At 58.1% G+C, this 22164-nt stretch overlaps 1 protein-coding gene across 3 annotated transcripts in view; it reads left to right on the top strand.

Moving 5' to 3' along the window:
• KCNAB1 (potassium voltage-gated channel subfamily A regulatory beta subunit 1) overlaps positions 1 to 22164 on the top strand; it is a 54508-nt gene that overhangs the window by 11345 nt on the left and 20999 nt on the right. The window contains exons 1-2 of one of the 3 annotated variants that reach the window (XM_074547555.1): positions 2931 to 4010; positions 21974 to 22017. In XM_074547555.1, the coding sequence (XP_074403656.1) occupies positions 3793 to 4010; positions 21974 to 22017 (262 nt within the window). In that variant the 5' untranslated portion in view covers positions 2931 to 3792. Of the gene's footprint in view, positions 1 to 2930; positions 4011 to 20026; positions 20062 to 21973; positions 22018 to 22164 lie in introns of those variants that run through there. The other 2 variants (XM_074547553.1, XM_074547554.1) reach the window with 2 other exon arrangements.

Raw genomic sequence — 22164 nt, 5'->3', positions numbered from 1 at the left:
GCCACAATTTTGATGTGTCCCCAGCCTGGGAGCGCTGACTGCTCCATCCTGCTGCATCTGCCTGGCCCTGGGGCTGCTCTGGCCGTGGGGAGGGCAGGGCCCTCTGGCACTGGGAGCACAGAGAACGTCCCTAACATTGATCACAGAGTCCCACAATGGTCTGGGCTGGAGGAGACCTTGTTGTGCACCTTGTTCCACCCCCTGCCATGGCAGGGACACCTTCCCTTATCCCAGGGTGCTCCAACCTGGCCTTGGACACTTCCACCTCTGTCATGGGCACTGCTGCAGGTTTGCTGCTAAATTCAGTTGTTGTCCTTCCTCAGTATTGAAGAATTTCAGTTAAAGAGCTCAGGCAGGCTGTGTTGGCATCGTTACTGTGACCTGGATTGCTGGAATCACAGGCTGCTGTGGCTGGAGGGGGCCCTAAAGCCCACCCATCCCAACACCCTGCCATGGCAGGAGGGGAAATAATTTAGCCTGTGACTACAGCCACGAGAAGCAGAATCTGCAGCCAGGGTTGGCATCCTGTTTCAAAGGAGCTCCACTATAAGGTAACATTTAAAAAAGGAAGGAGCAATCAGCGTGCTCAGCTCCAGCCCTGCAGCAGCTCACGAGGTTTCACCCAGCCCAGACTGCAGGACCTTGATTCATGTTCATATTTTGGGCTGCAGAAGCATCCTCCTGCCTCTGGATGCAGCCAGAGCCGAGCTGCTGACTGTCCCTGGAGCTCTGGGAAGGGAAGGGAAGGGAAGGGAAGGGAAGGGAAGGGAAGGGAAGGGAAGGGAAGGGAAGGGAAGGGAAGGGAAGGGAAGGGAAGGGAAGGGAAGGGAAGGGAAGGGAAGGGAAGGGAAGGGAAGGGAAGGGAAGGGAAGGGAAGGGAAGGGCTCCTCCCTCAGCGCCGCTCTGAGCCCAGCCCCACGGCCCCTTCCAGCTCTGCACGGACCCCACTGTGGCTGCACAAAGCATTTATTCCATTATTGGGGGTTTCCATCCTGCTCACCATGGGGTGTGCATAGCCCTGCCCCTGCAGGGGACAGCCCTGGGGCCATGGAAGGGTTTGTGCCCTGCCTCTGCTGCCCTGGCCCTGCTGCCCTGGCCCCGGGGTGGCTGCAGTGGCCCCAGGGCTGGGGGGTCACAGGGTGGTCACAGGCAGCTGTGTTAAACCACATTTGCTTGATGAAGCATTTTGAGCAAGTCATTTAATGAGTGCTCGTTGTCTTGCTCGGGGGAAATGCACGTTGTCACAGTGATTTGGTGGCACTGAGGTGTCACAGGGAGCCCGGGCTTGGCTCGTGGCTCAGTCCTCTGCCAGGGTTGTCACGTACCTCCTCTTCCATAAGCTCAGGGTTTTCATCATGCAGAATTATGTGACTCCAACGTTTTACTCTAGAAGTGATTATCTTGCTCAGGAAATGAAATAAATCCCATATTTAAATACATCTTCTGTGGAGAGACTGTAACCCCTCCAAAGCTAAGCAGCTTGAGGTAAGGTGCTCTGCGGGATGTGCCAGTGCAGATGTGGCTGTCCCTTTCTGTCCCCTCCCTGGCACCTCGGGCCATGGGCAGCCCTGGCAGTGGGGATCAGGGTGGCAGTGACCTGGGCTCATCCCCAGCACCGAGTCACAGCATGTGGCAGCTCTGGGGCAGTGGGAGCTCCCCAGAGATGTGCAGGACAGAGGCAGAACTCACCTTGGAATGCCCCAGCCCAGGGGGTGTGAGGCCAACAGGGAGGGGATGTTCCAGGTCTGTCAGTGCTGCTCTGGGCTCTGAAACACAGCTGGGCTCCAAAACGCACTGGGTGCTGCCAGCAGTGCCCCAGCTGCACCCCCAGTGCCAGGGGGACCCTCAGGGTGTCCTGGCTGCGAGGGGCACCCAGGGGTCAGTGACCCAAGGCTTGTGCCCCCCGTGCCCCACTCTGCTGGGTTTGCTGATGCACTGATGAGGGCTCTGGGGACTCTCCCAGGGTCCTGCTGCCCCCAAACGCTGCCTGAGGGTGACTCCAAGGAGACCACTCCGAGCTGGGAGGTGGTGGCTCTGCTGCATGATTAACTGTTAATCCTCTTTGGGGAAATATCACACGGCGACTGTCTTTGTTGGGATTTAATGCTTTCCATCCCCAAAGGGATGTGCTGGGTACCTGTTAATGAGCCATGGCAGGGAGCTGTCCCCGTCAGGGCTGGTGGGTGGCCGTGGCTGGCTGCCAGCCGCCCCCTGCGCTGCCACAGCCCCCTCCCCAGCAGGGCAGAGGGGACGCACACCGTGCTGTGCCCCCGCTGCAGGGCAGGGTGAAGCTCTGGCCCCCTGAGCCCAAACCGGGTTGTGAGCACCCCCAGCGCCCCCAGCTCGCTCTGCCACCGCTCCTGGCACCTCTGGGGGCCTCGGGCGGGTCCAGCAGGGGGGTCCGGCCTGGGAGCTGCTCCCACCCCAAGGGCAGGGCAGGGGCCTGGCAGTGAGCGGGCTGGGCACCAGGAGCTCCGGGGGTGCCCCCAGCTCCATTCCTGGGCAGCCTGGGGCAGGGTGGGGTCTGGGGGGCCCCTCTGGACCATTTCCCGTGGCCTGAGCTGGGTGGGAAGGGGACCAGAGTGACCCTGCCCTGCCACCCACGGGCACCCTCTGCTGTGGGGCTGCACCGGGGACACCCACTGCCCGTCCTGCCCTGGGCACTCTGCTGGTGACAGTGACAGTGAGGACTGGGGTCCCGGGGGGCCTCCAAACCTGCCCACCCCTCACTGCCTGGGGGTCCCCTCGGTGCCCAAAGCCAGCGCCCCGGGAGAGGGGGCACAGGGCAGTGCCAGGGGGCAGGGCAGCCTCGGCCGGGGACGGGGATGGGATGGGGTCGGAATGGGGTTGGAATGGGGCTGGGGATGGTTTGATCTGCTGAGGGATGGGGATGGTTTTGCCTCCAAGCCTTTGTGCTGCGGCTCATTCCGCTGGCGCTGCTGGGGGAGCAGGATTAACCCCGGCCCTGCTGCGGGCGGCGGCTCGGGGAGCACGGCATTAACGTGTTAACTCCCTCACACTCCGGAGCACAGCGATTTCCCTCCCCCTCCCCCCATTTTTCTCCTTCCTTTCCCCCATAATTAACCCATTTTAACAGCGGATCGCTGCCCGCTCTCAAGACCTCGCCGAGCGATGCCGGCAGCGGTTTTTCCGGGCGGATCTGCCTGAACGCCTGCCTTCGCTGCGAGCACAAAGGAGGCCCGTGGCTCGCATCCTCCCGTCGCTGCCATCCTCGCCATCCTCCCCGCAGGCTCTGGCGGGGGATCCCGGCGCCGCTGCGGAGCCGCTGCCAGCGCTCGGCGGGCTGCCATGGGTGGGAGGTAGCGCTGCTGCGCCTGGGCGAGGGAAGGAAGGACGGACACCGATGGATGCTGCCGCTCCTTAGGGACGCGCGGCGAAGTCCGGGGCTCGGCCGTGCCTGCTCAGCACTCAACGCTCGCAGGATGCTCGCGGTGATTTAAGAGCGGCGGCCGGGAGCCCGCAGCGAGGCAGAGCGGCCGCGGAGGGATCGGAATGAGGGAGCGGCGCCCCGGGAGCCCCTGACTGCATGGATGCTTCTGGCTGAGCGGCAGCGCCCGAGCCGCCCAGAGCGCGGAGTGAGCCCCGAGGCGCTCCGAGCCGCGAGTGCGCGTTCCGGGGCCGGCGGCAGCGGGGACACCCAGCGCGGCTCTCCCGGAGCCTCCAGCGCTCGGGGGGCGCCGGGCTTGCCGGGCTTGCCGGGCTTGCCGGGCAGCTGCAGCCCGCGGGGGGCCGGGGGTCCGCCCGCCACCCGGACGGGGCGCCGCGGGCGCGATGCAAGTGTCCATCGCCTGCACGGACCACAACTTGAAGAGAAATGGTGAAGACAGGCTCATCAGCAAGCAGAACACCACGACCCCGAACGTAGTGAATGCAGCCCGGGCGAAATTCCGGACAGTGGCTATTATCGCTCGCAGTTTGGGGACGTTTACCCCGCAGCACCACATTTCATTAAAAGAATCCACCGCAAAGCAAACGGGCATGAAATATAGGTATGGGCACGGTCTCGGTCTTTGTTCCCTTGCAGTGTGATAGCTCTTTACTTTGCCTGCCTGGATGCACCTGGTTTTGCAGAGGAGCTCTCTCCTCAGGTTATTAATAGATTTTTGAACTCGGGCGTAACTGGGAAGCTTTGGGGTGTTTGTGTTTTTGCAGGCATATGCATTTGCGGTTTTGTACCCGAAACCCGCTTGGCTCGGGCAGATTCTGTGCAACGCCGTGAATTTGTGACAGCGGTGCTAAGATGGTTCCTATTAAGTGTTCAGTGTAACTAATCCTGGTGCTAATGAGCAGGAGAATCAATTAGGCAGGCATGCCTGGGGCCGGGCACGGAAAGTTGGTTTGCGGGGCTGTGTGGAGCAGAGGCGTGTGCCGCGGGGATCAGCCCACCGCGGGGGCGCCTCACCGACTTCTCACCTGGTGCACTCGGGCAAGATGAGATCAAAGCCCATTTTGGGCAAATGCAGAAAACCAAATCTCAGCCGTTCTTATGGAATGCCTCCTGCCTCTCACAGGTTTTTATTCCTCCTAGCCTAGGCAGCAAAAATGAGGAATGGCTGTGAGTTGGGCTATGAAGTGCTGAGTGTGGGCAGCTGATCAGCTCCTCTGCCCTGCCTTTGGCTGTGAGTGAGAGGGATTTGTGTGCCTTTGGGGCTGGCTTCTGCCCGTTCAGGGTGTCCCTTCCAGGCACCAATGGGGGAACAAGGGGACAGCCTGGCATCTCTGCACCCCGAGCTGGAGCTGCTGCTGGGGAGGCAGCTGGCACAGGAGGCACCATGGGCAGGCTGAGGGTGTGGGGCTGTGGGCAGCTTTATCCTGCTAGCTACACGGAATTCCTACAGCTCCCAGCCCATGGGACACCAGCCAGGGCTCCGTGCCCCCAGAGCTGCCCTGGGGAGCTGCAGGTGCAGTTTTGTGTTAATGCTGCCTTTGGGGTCCTGGGACGGCTGCAAAGGCGCTCTGGGCTCAGCAGCCACTGCCGGCTCCAGGCGTGGTGCAGCCAGGGCAGGGGGATCCTGCAGCTCGGGAAATGCCACTCCCAGCAGCTGCAGGGCTTGGAACAGCGTGGATGGGGTGCTCGGATGTCATTTTCTGTGGTTTCCTTGGAGGGTGGATCAATGACAGGGAGGCTTTTCCCCAGTGGAAGCCCGGCCTTTCCAGCTGCTGCTCCCTGTCCTTCAGCCATGACCAACTTCCAGCACGGACATGGCACCTCCTGCACTGGCAGCTGAAATCCTCAGTGAGCCTGTGGCCAGGGCAGAGCTGCTGGTTAATAAATGTTCCTGGAGCCAGCTCCCAGCTGGGCAGGGGTCTGAGGTGGCAGGGGCAGTGTCCAGGGGGATCCTGGCAGGGGCTGTGCCCATGCAGGGGGATCCTGGCAGGGACAGTGCCCATCCAGGGGCATCCTGGCAGGGACAGTGTTCAGGAGGATCCTGGCAGGGGCTGTGCCCATCCAGAGCAATCTTGGCAGGGGCAGTGCCCATGCAGGGGGATCCTGGCAGGGACAGTGTTCAGGAGGATCCTGGCAGGGACAGTGCCCATGCAGGGGGATCCTGGCAGGGGCTGTGCCCATCCAGGGGGATCCTGGCAGGGGCCGTGTCCATCCAGAGCAATCTTGGCAGGGGCAGTGTTCAGGAGGATCCCAGCTCCCAGGCTGTGACAGAGGGCCTTGTCCAAAGACAGGATACACAAGATCAGTGTAACTTGTCCTTTAACCACCTTCCCAGTGGAGCAGAGCTCCTGTGACCCCTGACCCCTCTGGCAGCCCCATCCAAGCCATCATGACTCAGTTTCCCCATCTGTGGGAGACGGGTCTGTGATGGTGTCCCTCAGAGACAGCACCTGCTCCCAAGCCACGCTCGCTGGCTGCAGGGGCACTTTGTGCTAATTGCCAGCACTTATCTCCTGATTTCCCCGGGCTCCCAGCTCTCTCCCAGGGTACCAACACCCCGGAGAATCGCAGTTCCTTGCTCCTGCAGCCTCCGGAGTGGGGCCTTCGGGAGCGCTTTCTGCCTTATTCCTGGATGAGGTTTGGGAGTGAGGGTGGCTTGTCCCACCGGAGTTCTCACAGCCCCGGCTCCGTCTGCCCCAGACCTGGGAGCTGCACCAGGAATAGCAGCTCGTTGGCGACAAGGCTGAGGTTTTATCTTTATGACTAATCTCTGTTTCTGCTCGCGAATCTCCGTGTGCAGAGCTGATTTCTCCCCAGCGCAGGGGAGTTTGGAGGAATGGCTGAGTAACCCTCGGGCTGAGCTGTGCCCTGCCAGTCTCGGTAACCTTTGGGTGGGGAGGTGCCAGTGGAGCCGGAATTCCGTGCGCACCTTGGGACCCGTTCCTTAGCCCGAGGGGAATCCAGAGCCAAAGGCTTTTCCCAGCGGCTGCAACGATAATGCTGCGAACTCCTCACCTCCCTCACATTTTGAAGCTGAAGTCCTTCCCAATTAATTTTCTGCCTGAATTATGTCCTTGATGCTGAGCTCTGCAGCGCGGGCTGCTCCAAATGCCACCCCAGCCAGGCTGGCCCCCGATTGACGCTAAAAATACCGAGGGCCGCCCCCGGGCAGGGCTGCTCCGAGCCCCGGGATGCTCCGGGATGCTCCGGGCCCCCGGTGCTGCAGGGCTGCCCCGAGCCCCGCTCCGCTCCGGGATGCTCCGGGCCCCGCCGCCTCCCCCGGTGCCAGCGCTCCCATTATGTAAAAGGGAGAGACAGCGCCTGTGACAGGGCTGGGGGCGGGAGAGGAGCCAGCTCGGGGGCTTTTCACCGAGTGACATGTTTCTGGCCCCGCTCCAGCTCGGGGAGCGAATTGGAATATGAGAGGCAAAAGTTTACGGGAATAAATGCGTGCGTTCGCCGGGAAACAGCTGCAAGTACTCAGGTGGGCTCAGGTGCGTCCCCGCGGTGCTCACCTGAGCAAACCTCGGCTCTGCCTTCGCAAAACGGGCTTTGCGCTTGGCATCCTCCCCGGACAGGGGCTCCTGGCCATGGCCCCTGCTGTCCCCGCCGGGCACAGCCCCGCTGCCGCCTCCTGCTCTCCTTTATCCTTTGTAATGCTCCAGTTCGGTCCCACCGGGGAGCCGGGTGCTAAGGGGAGTATCTGGGATCACTTCAAGCCTTTCTTTGGAAAGGACGGAGTTGCAGCTCTCGGCTTGGGAAATCGCAATGTGCCGCACCGCTGCTGGGAACAAAGGATGAGCCTTTGCTCTGATGCAGGGCAGGCAGCAGGGACGGCAGCCCGGCTCTCCCCTGCTTTGGGCCGGCCAGAGGGCACAGACCCCGCTCTACTCTCTGCTAATTTGCCGTATCTTCCTTAAAATCCTTCTCAGCAACATGGATCCAGGCCCGCTGCTGGTGCTGGGGGCTGTTTGAGACGTGACGCTGCTACCGCAGGAACAACTTCTCAAAGTGAGACTGGCACCGGCCTGCCTGTTCTCTGACTTCAAACTACACCTCAGCGAGAAGTTCTTACAATGAGGCTGCGGATGCCTTGGCAATTGGGTCTTTAAGGTCCCGTGCGGTCCAAACCACTCTAGAATTCCCAGATTCTTTGGTACTACCAGTATCAATTGCAGCTGCAGTACTGCAAGCCTTGCCCAGAGCACCCCACGTACCCACGAGCTTGCTCTGTGCCCAGGGTGTGCCCGGAGCTGGGATGTGATGGGAGGTGGGATGTGCTGGGCTGTGCTCAGAGCTGGGATGTGATGGGAGCTGGGCTGTGCTCGGAGCTGGGATGTGCTGGGCTGTGCTGAGATGTGCTGCAAGCTGGGATGTGCTCAGAGCTGGGATGTGCTCGGAGCTGGGCTGTGCCCGGAGCTGGGATGTGCTCGGAGCTGGGATGTGCTGGGCTGTGCTGGGAGCTGGGCTGTGCTGAGATGTGCTGCAAGCTGGGATGTGCTCGGAGCTGGGCTGTGCTCGGAACTGGGATGTGCTCGGAGCTGGGCTGTGCTGGGCTGTGCTCAGAGCTGGGCTGTGCCGGGCCCCGGCGCTGCGGGGCCGGTTTGGGGCCGTCAGCAGTTCACAAATAACCCTTTTTGCCGAGCCCTGGCCGCGCATGGGCACGAGGGGCCCAATTTACGGAGCACAACTATCTATTTGCGCTCATCCATAATTGATGGAGGCAGCTTTGACCATTAACTGCGGAGCGAGCCTAAACAAAAATTTTTATCTGCAAAGGCGAAGTGGTGGAGTTCATGTTCCAGAGAGCCTGGGCAGGGTGAGGAGAGGCCGGGCAGCATCCCTCGAGGTGAAACCCATCCTTCCCACCCGAGGGGTGGGAATCTTCCCCCATTGGAGAGGTGCTACTAACGTTTGTAAGATAAGAGCTGAGAAACAAGGGAATAAAGGAGAAGGGAGGGCAGAAAAGGGTTGTGTCCCTCCCCACCACTGTTTGCAAATCTGAGGGCAGCTGAGCGTGTGGGGACCGCGAAGGCACAGGCAGGAATCTGCGGAACAAAAGCTGCTGACATTGGAATTACGTAAAGGTGATCTGGGCAGATAAACCTTGAGAAGTAAAGTTTGCTTTCTTCCTCGTCCCCTGGGGAAGAGGAGAGATTTAGAGAAGGTTTTATGAAGGAATTGTTCTCTGTGAAGGGAGGGCCTCCCTGGCACAGGGGGCTGCCCCTGGATCCCTGCAGTGCCCGAGGCCAGGCTGGAGCAGCCTGGGGCAGGGCAAGGTTGGGGTGGATGGCACTGGGAGGGCTCTGGAGTCCCTTCCAAGGCTGTGGTGATTCTGTGATTGCACGGAACATCCCTGACCCTTCCTGGACGGGTTCCTGGTGCGGCTGCCGAGCGCTGGCACAGGAGGAGGGATCGCAGCTCGGGAGGAGCCCTGCGGGGCCCCGGGCGGGTCTGGGGGTGAGCACCACCAGCCTCCAGCGTCCTTCAGTGCTGTGAGCACGCCCGGCTCTCCCGGGGCTGGAGCTGAAGGGCTTTTGTTAAATGCCAATTCCCGCTGTGGCACGGCAGAGCGGCTGGCTCTGGAGTGGCCCCGCAGAGCACCCGTGTCCCCAATCCCTGTCACAGACCTGGATGGCCTGGGACAGCACACGGGTCACCTTGGGCTGGAGCAGAAGGGATTTTGTTAAATGCCAATTCCCGCTGTGGCACCGCAGAGCTGCTGGCGCTGGAGTGGCCCCGCAGAGCACCCGGGTCCCCAGTCCCTGTCACAGACCGGACTGGGGGAGCCCAGAGCAGCTCAGATGGGCTGGGACAGCACACGGGTCACCTTGGGCTGCAGAATTCCTTTGGGAATTCTGGCTAAGTCCTGTGCTCGCCAACGGGTATCAGTGGAAGCAGGTATTTCCTAGCAGTGTGTCTTCTTTTTCCCTGCGTTTCATTTTCCAAGCGTTAACCATAATAACTACCTCGCATATTCAGGAAATTGTGGTTTATTTAAGTCTTGCTGCAATTACGAGCAGTTTTAAACTCTCGCATGCAAATGGCACAATTATTTTGGTATCGAGTTCCATATTGTTTCAGTACTCTCCACATCAGGCTGACTTTTATGGCTCATCGTCTGATCTTCATTTTCCTGCTGCAAATTAAGATTAATCCAGTGAACAGAATGGATTTACGCTGAATTCACAATGCTTTTCCCCCCAGGACTGTAGCTTATAATGGCTGCAAAGGAGGCAGGAATAACTCAGAGGGGAGGGAGAAGGAACCATTGAGTAAACAAAATCTGCTGATTGGTGCTCCTCTCACCTTCCCAGGGGCTCCCGGGAGTTTGCAGCTCCCAGGTGAGGCTGGGATCTGGATTTCTCTGCTCCCATCACACTGCAGGGTGAGGTTTGGGCACACTTTTATCCACCAGCTCCCCTCCAAACCCAGGGCAGTGCCCGGGGCTGGGCAGGATCCCTGCTGCCCTGGGGCTGGCACTGCTGCCTTGGGGACTGGCACTGCCATCCCCCAGCTCTGCCCAACCTCAGCAATTGCACAATTCCATGGCAAATGGGGCCTTTGAGGGTGCGTGGGCTGGTGTGAGCACTGCAGGTGGATCTCGTGCTCCAGGTGCCAGGTGAAGCTAAGCTGGCTTTGCTGGGTGGTGCTGGCCCTGCCCTGTGGGGACAGCCCTGCCCTCCGTGCGGGTGGCACTGTGGGCACCGGGCACCGCTGTGATCCCGAGGGGAGCTCAGGAGAGCAGGGCTGGGTTCCAGGGCACAGCTCCCACGGCTCGGCTCTGCGTGAGGAAAACGATGGGATTGAAGGAAGGTTTTAAATAATGAGCTGGAGCTGCGGGGGCTGCGCCATGGAGCCACCCACGGCCGGGGGGCACGGGCAGGACAAGGCACGGCTGGGTGTCCCTGCCACCCCTGGGAGTCCCTGCCACCCCTTGTCACCCGTGGGTGGGTGTCACTGTCACCCGTGGGTGTCACTGTCACCTGTAGGTGGGTGTCATTGTCGCCTGTGAGTGGGTGTCCCTGTCACTCATGAGTGGGTGTCACTGTCACCCATGGGCGGGTGTCACTGTCACACACGGTTGGATGTCCCTGTCACCCGTGGATGACTCTCCCTGTCACCCACGGGTGCTGTCCCCATCACCGGCAGCTCTCTGTCCCTATCCCCCCACAACTAGCTGTCCCAGCAGTGCCACCCGTGTGTCCCCAGCCCCGTGTCCCCTTTCTGGGCAGTGGCAGTGGCAGTGGGTGGCTGTCTCCAGCTGGTGCAGGTCCTGCCCCAGGGCTGCTCAAACCCAGCCTGCTCCATCCTCCATCCCTGCAGCCTGGTATTTTCCACCTCAAGGCTGCCTGACAGCTTTAATCTGATGCTTAAATGGCTGGGAGAGGAGCCGTCGTGCAGGAAGGCTGTAATTTAATGACTTGGGAAGCGCACAGTTTAAGACATTTCAAATGTATTATTTTAGCCTGGCTGCTTTGGCAAAATCCGATTGGAACTTTGAGCGTGCTTATTTTTATTTCAGACTAACGCTACAGAACGCCTCCTGTAGAATGTGTTTGTTAAGGAATTAATTGTCTTTGAGGAAAGGAAAGTGCCCTGGGTGGGACTTTCTCCCCGAAGCATCCAAATGAGTTTGAATTGTTTCTCAAACTATTTTGTAGCACCATAAACCCCTCAGGCAGGAGGGGAGCAGGGCCTGGTGCCTGATCCCTCTCTGGGCTGGCCCTGTTCTCCTCAGGGCTCTGCAAACGAGTTTTGGGAGGTGTTTATTGGCAAAGCTCTGGCCAGAACAGAAACAATCACTGGGACATGGGGTTTGAGGAGCAGAAGCAGGAAGCTTATGAAAAATAAGGTGCTGAAGCTCCTGGGTGCCCCCATTGAAGTCCTGGTGCCCTGTCCCTGGCAGCTCCTCAAGAGGGAAGCTGGAGCAGGTTTATCCTTGGTTTTGGTTACAAAATTCAGGATTTTGGTCAGGGCCCACAGCAGCTGGGTGCAGCTGCAATGGGGATGGTGTCTGTGCACAGAGGGTGCAGGGCAGGAGGGCTGGGCTGGGCTCCTGCATCCCCCCTCAGAGCTCCTGAGCCACCAGGGAAACGTGCCCTTCATGTAAACAAGCTGCTCTGGAGATATTTTTGAGGATGAAGTCATAAAAATTCTATGGCGTACCTATATTTTCCTTTTGGCATTGAATTCACCATAAAAACTGACACAGAAAAACAGCTTCAGCTGTGCTGGCTGGAAAGTGCTGCAGCTGCTTCTCAGAGCCATCAGAGCAGCCCACGGTGGGCTGGCTTGGAAGGGATGCCATGGCCAGGGACACCTCCCACCCTCCCAGCTTGCTCCAAGCCCTGTCCAACATGGTTATTTTTTCCCAATATTCCATCCATCCCTGCTCTCTGGCCATGAGAAGCCGTTCCCTCTTACCCTGTCACTCCAGGCCCTCCTTCAGCAATTCTTCAAATCTTTCCAAAAATTTATTTTCTCTGTTAAAAAGCAAAACTCCCCGTGCAGTAGTTAAAGCATAAATTCCATTGTGTTTCCCAGTGGTTCCCTTACCTCAGGCTGCTTGTTTTTATAACAATTCCTGCAAATCACCTTTACCCAAATATCGTTTCAAGGATAAATTGTCCCTCCAAGGGGAGTGTCCCCTTCCTGGGCCATCCCTGAGGGTGCTGCTGGGATGGAGCTGTGCTGGGAGCCCAGAGTTACCCTGGGGCTGCTCAGATCCTTCCCCAGCCCTGGCATTGTGTCAGGATCAGCCCCTATTGCCTGGGGAGAAAGTTCCTGATTCTCATTTCCAGCTGATCACCCACTTCAGCTGGGTGATTGATGCTTCCCAATGTCGGCCAGGGGATGGGGAAGGCAACCCCTGAGAGGCTTTTGCTGGTTTTGGTTTGCCTTTTTGGCTGTGAGGTGGCACGGAAAGCAGGGCAGGTGGCATTTCTGCTTCCAGCCTGGTGGGTTTGGAGGCCATGCCCCCTGCACGCAGGCATGGCTCGGACACTGATTCCCAAAAACTGGGATGTGGTCAGCAGGCAGGGCAGGGCAGGGCGTGTCCCAGGGCTCTGTGCCCGTCCCCAGCAGGGCTGGGGACCCCAGGGGACACTGGGGACAGCAGGGACAGCGATCACCCCTCACACAGATGGGATGGGATGGGATGGGATGGGATGGGATGGGATGGGATGGGATGGGATGGGATGGGATGGGATGGGATGGGATGGGATGGAGCTCTCCCTGCTCCCTTTACCTCTGGCAGTAACTCGATTCCATCAGGGGTTTTTGCACGGATCACGTAATCCCCTCCGCCATCTGAAATCCTGCACTTTAAAAGCCTCGCTGCACAATGACAAAGAGGGTTTTATTCCCTCACAGCCGGGGTTGGGCCGGTGATGAAACATGGCGGGGGCAGTGCCGTGGGCTGGGCTGGGATGGGCTGGGATGGGCTGGGATGCGCTGGGATGCGCTGGGATGTACTGGGATGTGCTGGAGATGTACTGGGATGGGCTGGGGTGTCCTGGGATGGGCTGGGATGCGCTGGGATGCGCTGGGATGTGCTGGGATGTGCTGGAGATGTACTGGGATGGGCTGGGGTGTCCTGGGATGGGCTGGGATGTGCTGGGATGTGCTGGGGTGTCCTGGGATGGGCTGGGACGGGCCCTGGGCAGGAGCTGTTCCCATGAAACCGCCAGCCCGGCACCCCTCAGTACACCACAACTCTGGGGGTCCCCGGGCAGCTGTGCTCAGCCCCAGGTGGGGTCGGGGCCATCTCCTCTGCCTTATCTACATTTAATGCGTCATCTGCAACTCCTGCGAGCACTGAGCCCAGGAGAGCGCTGGGGAATTGCAGCTGAGGCGCCCACCCACGCAGCCCATGGCCCTGCGAGCGTGGAGGGGAGCTGGGAAGTGGGGAGGGACCAGGGAACCTTCAGGCACTGCTCATCCCCTGTGCCATCCACGCCTGGGCTGGTGCCCAGCTGGGTGCCCACTGCCCAGGAGCCTCCTCCGGCCTCCCCCAGTGCCTTCCCAGCCCATCAGCACGGCCCTGCAGTTATTGCACGAGGAGCAGTTCCCTGGTTTGTGTCACTGACCCAACCCTGAGCATCCCTGTCCTGCCCACAGCAGGGCCAAGGAGGATGCACAGAGGGACACCTGGGCACGGGCTGGCAGTGTCCCAGGCCAGGCTGGACAGGGCTGGGAGCAGCCTGGGACAGTGAAGGGGTCCCTGCCCTGGCAGGGTGGAGTGGGATAATCTTTAGGGTCCCTTCTGACCCAGACCATTGTGGGGCTGCGTGATGCTGCCCTGCCAGCAGGAAGGCAGCGCTGCTCCAGGAGCTCCCTCCCTGCACTGCATTGCTGCACGTGACCCACATCCAACTCCTTTCATTCCTGTAACAGGTAGGAGATCACACAGCAGTGTGCAGAGCAGCAAACACGAGCGCAGTCACACAGTGCAGGTGTCAGATTGAATGCCAGAGCAAAGTGAAGGATGCACGTGCTCAGGCAAGAGCAGAAATCCAGAAATCTGTGCTTTCAGCTTGCACAACCTGGGCCACCTACGCTGGTCCAGCTGCTGCAGCTTTGTGTGTTTATCTGTGCTGCTCATCAGCTGGGAACAGAGGTAAAAAATCCTGAGATTTGATGTTTTGCATAAATACCCAAACTTCATCGAGCCAGGGCAACGCTGCCAGGGATGCACAGGTGGGATTGCTGGGGTGGCTGGGCAGGGCAGGGCAGGACTGGGTGATCCCTGTGGGTCCCTTCCAGCTCAGGACATTCTGTGATTCTGGTTCTGTGTCTGTGCTGCAGCTCTGCGGCCTGGAGCTGTCCTGACCTCTGTCCACACAGGGAACCTGGGCTGGATGTGGTGCCTTGCTCTGGGCACACAAGGGTGCCAGGGCCACGGGCTGCTGTGGGGACATGTGGCACTATGGAGATGAGGTGGCACTGTGGGCACAGGTGGCACTGTGGGGACAAGGTGGCACTGTGGAGATGAGGTGGCACTGTGGGGAGGAGATGGCACTGTGAGGACAGGTGGCACTGTGGGCACAGGTGAGCCCCTCTCAGCTGGGCTGTCTCCATGGATGGACGGAGCAGTTTGGGTCATATTGGGGTGAAACAGTTTGCATTTAGGAACAGGGAGTATTTCCGAGGCACAAGCAGGCAGGTGGGCTGTGCCAGAGCAAGGGAAGCTGCCCAGCAGGGTTTGCTCCACCCCACCGTTTTTATTGTGCATTACTGACGGCTTTAACCCCATCCTTGCTGAAGCATTTCTCCCCAGCACTGAGCACTTTCTGCAGCACCCCAGAGCAGCGGCAATGCTGTGCTTTGTCCCGGGGTGCTCAGCACCCCTATCCGTGCAGCAGAGGGGTTTGCAATCCCCAGGCAAAACTCGGGATTTGCAATCCCGGGCCATCCCAGAGCTCAGGGTTTGCAATCCCGGGCCAGCCCAAATCTCAGGGTTCACAATCCCTGACCAGCCCAAAGCTGCAGCTCCATCACTGCGATCCCCCGGCACGGGCGGCGGTCCAGGCGAGCTGCTGTGAGCCTTGGGAAGTGTTTTGTTCCCGATGTGACACAGAGAGCTTTATTTACCTCTCCTGCCACCCACGGCATGCAGAGACAAGCTCCTGCCTGGGAGCCTGGCCCGGGGACAGCTGCTGATGCCCGAGAGCCGCAGGGCTTTGGGAGCCACAGGAGAGGAGGAACCCGGTGCTGAGAGCAGGAAAGCACCCAAGTTAATTAACAGCAATAATTAGCCCCTCCGTGGGGCGCAGCCTCGGCTCCCTGCGAGCCTGAGCCCCGCGGAGGGTGACAAATGGATGTACCGAGGTGTCAGCACCCGCTGAGCATCTTCCAGGACGTGCAGGGTAAAACAGTGAGAGCAATTTTAGACACAGGCAGTGATGGGACATGGGGAACAGTTGAACGAAAAGAGGAGAGATTGAAATTAGATGCTGGGGAGAAATTCTTTACTCACAGGGTGGAGAAGCCCTGGCACAGTGTTCCCAGAGAAACTGGCAGTGCCCGAGGCCAGGCTGGATGGGGCTGGGAGCACTTGGGACAGAGGAGGTGTCCCTGCATGGCATCCTGGCATTCTGGGCTTCTGTTATTTTCCCCTGCAGGAGGCAGGGATGGAGCCGGGGTCATGCCAAGCCAGGTGTCACTGTCCCCACTCCACAGGTGAGGGACATCAGAGGAGCTGCAGCAGGAGAGGGAGTGGGGAGGGTCCCTGCTTTCATCGGGATTTGGTGTCTCTTGAAACAGTCTCTTTTTTCAGGGAATAAATTACATATTTTATTCATTTTCTGCACAGAAAGGAGCGGTTCTGGAGCCCTGATGGGGATGTTTCTAAGCAACGTTGTTTTCCCACCACCAGCGTCAGGAGCAGTGACTTTTTTACTTCTCTTTTTTTTCCATATTTTTGTAGCAATAAGACAAACTCTGTGCAGTTTATATCAGGAGAGCTGTGCCATGATTTCCCCAGTTTGGCTGTATCCCCCACCTGTGAGGGGGTGTGTGAGGGGTCCCCTGGGGGTCACCTGCCCCCGGGTTCCTGAGCTGGGACCATCAAACCCCTCAGGTTTTATTTTGGTAGAGTTTGGCTGCTGTGGGCACAAGCACAGACACAGGGCAGTGAAACCAGCCTTGGAAGGAGCCAAAAGCAGCTTTATCTGAATTCTGTGGAGCTCTCCCAAGCCTGGAGGTTCTTCTGTGGGTGTGGACTCAGAAATGTTTTAGTCATTGTATGTGTTATTGCAGAGATTTTATTTAAAACTTCTGGTTTTGCACTGGGGGAAAAACCTCTCCTTTTCTGTCTCATTTCTGGTAGATGGATGGGTGAATAAATGGGAGATGGATTAATAGATAGAAGGGTGGATGGATGGATGGATGGATGGATGGATGGATGGATAGATAGATAGATAGATAGATAGATAGATAGATAGATAGATAGATGGATGGGTGGATGGATGGATAGATAGATAGATAGATAGATAGATAGATAGATAGATAGATAGATAGATGGGTGGATGGATGGATGGATGGATGGATGGATAAACAAGCAGACAGGATGGTTATACTGATGCCTTCCAGCTGGGAATGCTGCAGGGCAAGGGAAGGTTTGGGCTGATTTGGAGGGTGTTAATTGGAGAGGCCAAACCCAAACTGTCCCTGCTCCAAACAGTGAAGGGAAGCAAATCCCCACCTGGGAATGTGCTGTGCTGTAATTGCTCTGTCCCTGAAGGACACAGGAACCATTGTAGGTTAACAAGGTAATTAAGCAGCACAAGTGTCTCAGGCCATAAATCTCTGCCAGGGAAGGGGGTGGGTGTTGGTTTTGTGCCTGTGTGGGGTTTGTACTGCTGCTCCAGCTCTGTGTGCCCTGCAGGAGCTGGGCTGATGCACGGTGGGTGTGGAGGGTTTCCTGAGGAGGGGAATTGGAGATGGTTGGTGAGGGTTTCCCAAGGAGGGCAATTGCCCTTCCCCTGTGCTGGCTGAGGGTTTTGCCTGGGGCTGGGCTGTGTTTGGGAGGATGGAGGTGGCCCTGCAGGGACAGGGACAGCCCCTGGGGCTGCTGCTGGGTCCCTCAGCCATTGCAGAGCACTCGGTGCCACTGCTGGGCTCTCACCATTTCCCTGCTCCAGCGTTAATTACAGCCCCACATCTACAGTTGTTTTCTGTGGCACGAGGTGCTTTGCAGGGATGTTCCACCCCTGCATTTTTTTTTCCTTTGGCTGAAGAGCCCCTTGGCTGTGTCCCCTCTGGCAGTGCCCGTGTGCCCTGCAGGGCTCTGCTATCCCTGTGGCCTCAGCAGTGGCTGGTCACACAGATGTCACCACGCTGGGGTTTTTCTCCTAAAACCTCGATTTGTCAGCCAGAGCTGAGCCTCGTCCTCCCCCAGCCCTGCTCTGCAGTTCTCCTGGCTCCCCAGGATCCTGTGCCTGCTCCCCTGGGAGCTCCCTGCTCCGGGCTCATCCCACATCTCTATGTACATATATAAATTACAATTCCTTTCGTTCTCCTTCAGCTCTGCCTGCACGCTCAGCACTTGCCCTTCCCAGGGAATAATTCAACTCCAAACTCCCATGAAAAGCATGAGGGAGGCATGGGGTGAGGGAAAGGCACAAGGAGGGCTGGGGATTTTCCATGTCATTCTCGATCCTCACTGCTGCCCTGTGCTGGGGGAGGTTTGGGCTGGGCACTGCTGGTTTAAGGCAGGGTTCTGTGCAGCACCCACTTCCCAGGAGCAAGGGAAGGTGAAATCAAACACCCTGTGACCGTGTTCACAGGGGTCTGAGGATGAGGGAAGAGATGAGGATCTGACTCCATGTTTCAGAAGGCTGATTTATTATTTTATGATATATATTATATTAAAAACTATACTAAAAGAATAGAAGAAAGAATTTCATCAGAAGGCTAGCTAAGACTAGAAAAGAAAGACTGATAACAAAGGCTTGTGGCTTGGCTCTCTGTCTGAGCCAGCTGGGCTGTGATTGGCCATTAATTAGAAACAACCACATGAACCAATCCCAGATGCACCTGTTGCATTTCACAGCAGCAGATAACCATTGTTTACATTCTGTTTCTGAGGCCTCTCAGCTTCTCAGGAGGAACAATCCTAATGAAAGGATTTTTCAGAAAATATCATGGCTACATACCTGGGGCAAAACCCTGAGCTCATCCCTGGGAAAGCACACCCAGTGGGCATGGAGGGCCTGGTGTGGGTGAGGATGAGGAAGGAGCAGCATGGCTGGCATTGTCCCGGGCAGGGGGGGTGACCCTGTGGCTGTGCCATCCTGGGGATCCTGTCAGCAGTGAGGTGCCACCCTGGGCTGGGCTCACAGCTCCTCACCAGCATTTTCCCTGCCTGGCACCTGCCTCTGCTGGGCTTGGCACAGCTCCCTGCAGGGCTCCTGCCCAGCCTGCCAGGATCCCTCGGGGCGAGGAAAAGCCTAATGCAGGGAGATGCCAGCCCTGCTGGGTGCCCCGGGGCGTTTTCAGCGTGTGCCAGGCTGCAGGCTGTGTTTGCTGTGACTCAGAGCTGGCTCTGTTCACCAGGCTGTGCTGTGGGGACCTGCTGCCAGCCCGGGCTGCTGGGCTGGGCAGGGAAATGGCACCCTGGGGTGCTGCTGGGCTGGGCAGGGAAATGGCACCCTTGGGTGCTGCCAGCACAGTGAGGCGCGGCTAGACCCGGCCTGTGGAGTGGGGCCCAGCTAAACCCAGCCTGCGGAGCAGGACCCTGTTAGACCCGGCCTGCAAAGGGGGCCCAGTTAAAGCTGGCCTGTGGAATGGGGCCCGGTTAAACCCGGCCTGCAGAGCGAGGGGCTTGGTTAAACCCAGCCTGTGGAGCAGGGCCCTTGTCTGGCTGAGGTCCCCTCGTCCTTGGCTGTCCCCTGGTCAGTGCCAGGCACCAGCACAGCACAGACACTGTGCTCACCTGTCCCAAGGGTGCTCCCTGTAGAAGGAGGCTGGAATGGTTTGAAGTGAAGTTATAATACATCTTAGAGGTACAAACAACAGAAGGACATGGGTGTCCCTTCTCTCCCCAGACTAAACCAGTGCCTGTGGCTCTGTGGGCTGAGCTGGCTGCAGCTGTCCTGCCCTGGAGGTTTTGGTGGCCTCAGGAGCTTTGTACAGCTGTGGGCACCGAGAGGGGCTGTGCCATGCTCTGCCCCAAACCCTCTCCTTGCTGTCCTTCCCCTGCCCCATCCCACTGTGAGGCCTCTGCAGGGCCAGGCCTGGCTCAGCTGGAGCCCAGCTTTGGGCACACAGCAGTGGGATGCTGCTTGGCTTTGGGCTCTGGCTTTAAAAGAACTCCAAGCTGAGGGGCTGAGCACCTCCAGGCCTGGCTTGTGGTGCAGGTTTGGGGTTAAGGCAAGGAAAAGGAGGCAGTTCCAGACTGGGAGGTGGGAGCTGTGTACAGGGAACCAGCACAGATAAACCCCATTGTATTCTCTGTGTGCTGGGCAGTGATGTGTGGCAGCAGAGCCATCACAAAGCACAGGGGGCTCTTGGCAGCAGCAGCACGGTGGCTGTGCTAATGGAAAGCAGGAGAGGATGGATCAGAGCTGACTTTCAATCAGCTGCTTTGGCCAGGCAAGCTGATCCTCAGAGAGCAGAGGCTCCTGCTTTGTCCTCTAATAGCTGCTCTCACACAGAGAGGAATTCCTTCCCAATATCCCACTGACCCCCTGGCCGTGGAAGCCATTCCATTCCCCCTTCTCCAGCTCTCCTGGAGCCCCTCCAGCCCAGCAGCTCCAGGTGAGCACCCTGAGCTCTCTGGCAAAGCACCCAGAGTTTCCCAGGAGGATGCTCAGCTGTGCACAGCCACAGCAGATGCTCCTGATGGGCTGGGATTTGTTCCCATCCCGATTCCCAACCCTGCTCCCAGCACAGCACCCTCAGGGAGCTGTGGGGCTGCTGCCAGTTCAGCTGCAGGCACGGAGCTGCCTCATTGTCCCCGAGCCCAGAATTAGTGCAAGGCAAGCACAAAGAGCTTTTACTGCCCCGTTACTTGGAGACAGCCCATTGATTGTACTTGGCAATTGCGCAGCTTCAGGCACGTGTCTGTCTGTCTGCGTGTCTGTCTGTCTGCTCCATCTCCATCTGCACCCTCCTGGCTGCTGCAGAATGGCTGTAAATGGAGATACGTGAGTGTTTGCTTCGTGGGTTTGTGTGGGTTTGTTTGGTTTGAGAGGCAGAGGAGAAGCAGGGCTTGAATGACAAATTCCTGCCCTGCAGGAGGAACCAGGGCTGGGCTCGGTGAGCTCTTACACAGCCCCAGGGCTGTGCTGGGGCCAGTTCCCCCAGTGTGACCAGTTCCCACCAGTGGGGCCTCTCTGCACACCTGGGGGTGTCTCCACACTGCCCCATGGGCTCAGCAATCCCCCTGCCCAGCACCTCCCACTCCCTCTGCAGAGGGATCAGGCCCTGCAGGGATTTGGCATTTCCAGCGTTGATTTCCCAAATATCCGGGTCAGGTGTGTGCTGAGCAAATGGCAGCGCTCTGGAAAGCCAAACACAGCATTTCTGCCTGGATTTGTTCGCTGAGCAGGCTCCTCACAGAGCTGGGTGTCGCTCCCTGGAGCAATCCTGGTGTGTTTTACCCCAAAAGCTGCCTGGAGTGGGGAGGGAGCAGCCCTGGAGTGGTGGCACAGGGAGCCGTGGGGAAGGACAGGGCCATCACTGGGGTCTGGGCTGAGATCCCACTGCTGGGGTGGTGAATCCTATAAATGCAGGGAAACACCCCAGAGATGCACTCACACTGTGTGTCCATCCAAATACACATATAATATAGGGATATATAAAAGGATGTATGGAGAGGATCTATATTTGCACATAGATACTGAGAATATCTCTGTGTGTAGACATAAAAGGGTTGTGTATAAAGGGTGTGCCCATGGATACATAGATTTAAAGGGTATTTGTGGGCATTTCCATAAAAGGTTTCCCATAAATGATATGTATATGCATAGAGATAAAGGGCATATGTGCAAAGGGGGTAATAAAATATATATCTATGTGCAAATATATATAAAGGGTGCATGTGTAGATGTGTATTTATATTTATGTGGAGAGAGGAGCTCATGGCTGAGCTGTGCCCACAGACTTTGAACAGCAAATATCAGGTTGGTGAGAAATGGGATTAAAAACCTATAAAACCTACAACATAATTGGAAGCTGTGAGGGAATGAGCAGCAGCACTTGGCTCCAAAGGGTGTTTTGGGGGGGGTGGGCTGTGTCAGAAGTATTGCAGAAATCCCCATCCCATGGGTCTGGGATTCCTGCCCTCAGTGCAGCTCTGGGGCTTTGCCTTTGAACCTCCCAAGGGTTCTGCTGGGGAGGATGGGGAGGATTTGTGCTGCTGCTGGGCAGGCTCCAGCTGTGTTTGCACTCAAAAGATGGAAGGAAAAAAAAAAAGTAAAAGGGAAGAAAAGGAAGGAAAACTAGAAAAGGAATAAAGAAGAAAAAATAGAACACACAGACAAAAAAGAGGTCAGTGCCTGCCCTAGCTGTGCTGTGAGCCTGGGGGCTCGTGGGGCTGGAGATGCAGCTGCAGCTTTTCAAACAGACCTGCAGGTCAGGTTCCTGTGTGTCCCAGCAGCCCAAATCCCCATCAGCAGCACTCAGCTTTGGGTGCAGCAGTGCATTAAGGGGTCCTGAGGGCTGGGAGGGTGGGCAGTCCTGTCCCCCCAGGATGCTCTTCAGGGAAATAGTGCTGTGGGAGTGAAAACCTGAAACAGCCAGGAAATCCAGCGTGGAAAATGGGATGGGCTGGGAGCACAGGTCAGGCACACCAGCCTGGGTGTGCTGTCCAAGGGCTGGAGGTGTTTGGGTTTATTGCCAGCCCTGAGCACTCAGGGAGGAGGAGGAGGATGGCAGCACATCCACCCCTCCCTAGCTGGCTGCCCACCATGGGATCTCTGCCCCTTTAGGATGAAAACCTAGCATTTGGGCAAAAGCTGTGTCTTGTCCCCTCCAGCTGCTGGCTCCCCCTGGGGTTATGCTGTGTGTCCCTCAAGGGCTGAACAACAGTCTCTAATTATTTTCTTTTCTTTCCAGAAACCTTGGCAAGTCCGGGCTGAGAGTGTCGTGCCTGGGGTTGGGTGAGTACCTCTGGCCTCTGTGCCCAGCCCTCTGGGGAGCTGTGGGAGGGTTTGTGCTGGAAAACCCTCTGGTGTGCTCAGTCCTGGGGAGGAGCAGCCTGCAGGATCCCAGGGAGTGTCCCCAGGGCCAGCCTGGGCTGGGGCAGA

Source organism: Zonotrichia albicollis, chromosome 9 (assembly GCF_047830755.1).
Source record: "Zonotrichia albicollis isolate bZonAlb1 chromosome 9, bZonAlb1.hap1, whole genome shotgun sequence".
Taxonomy (NCBI): domain Eukaryota; kingdom Metazoa; phylum Chordata; class Aves; order Passeriformes; family Passerellidae; genus Zonotrichia; species Zonotrichia albicollis.
Note: the sequence above shows the minus strand (reverse complement) of the source record. Positions and strands in the feature narration are given on the sequence as shown.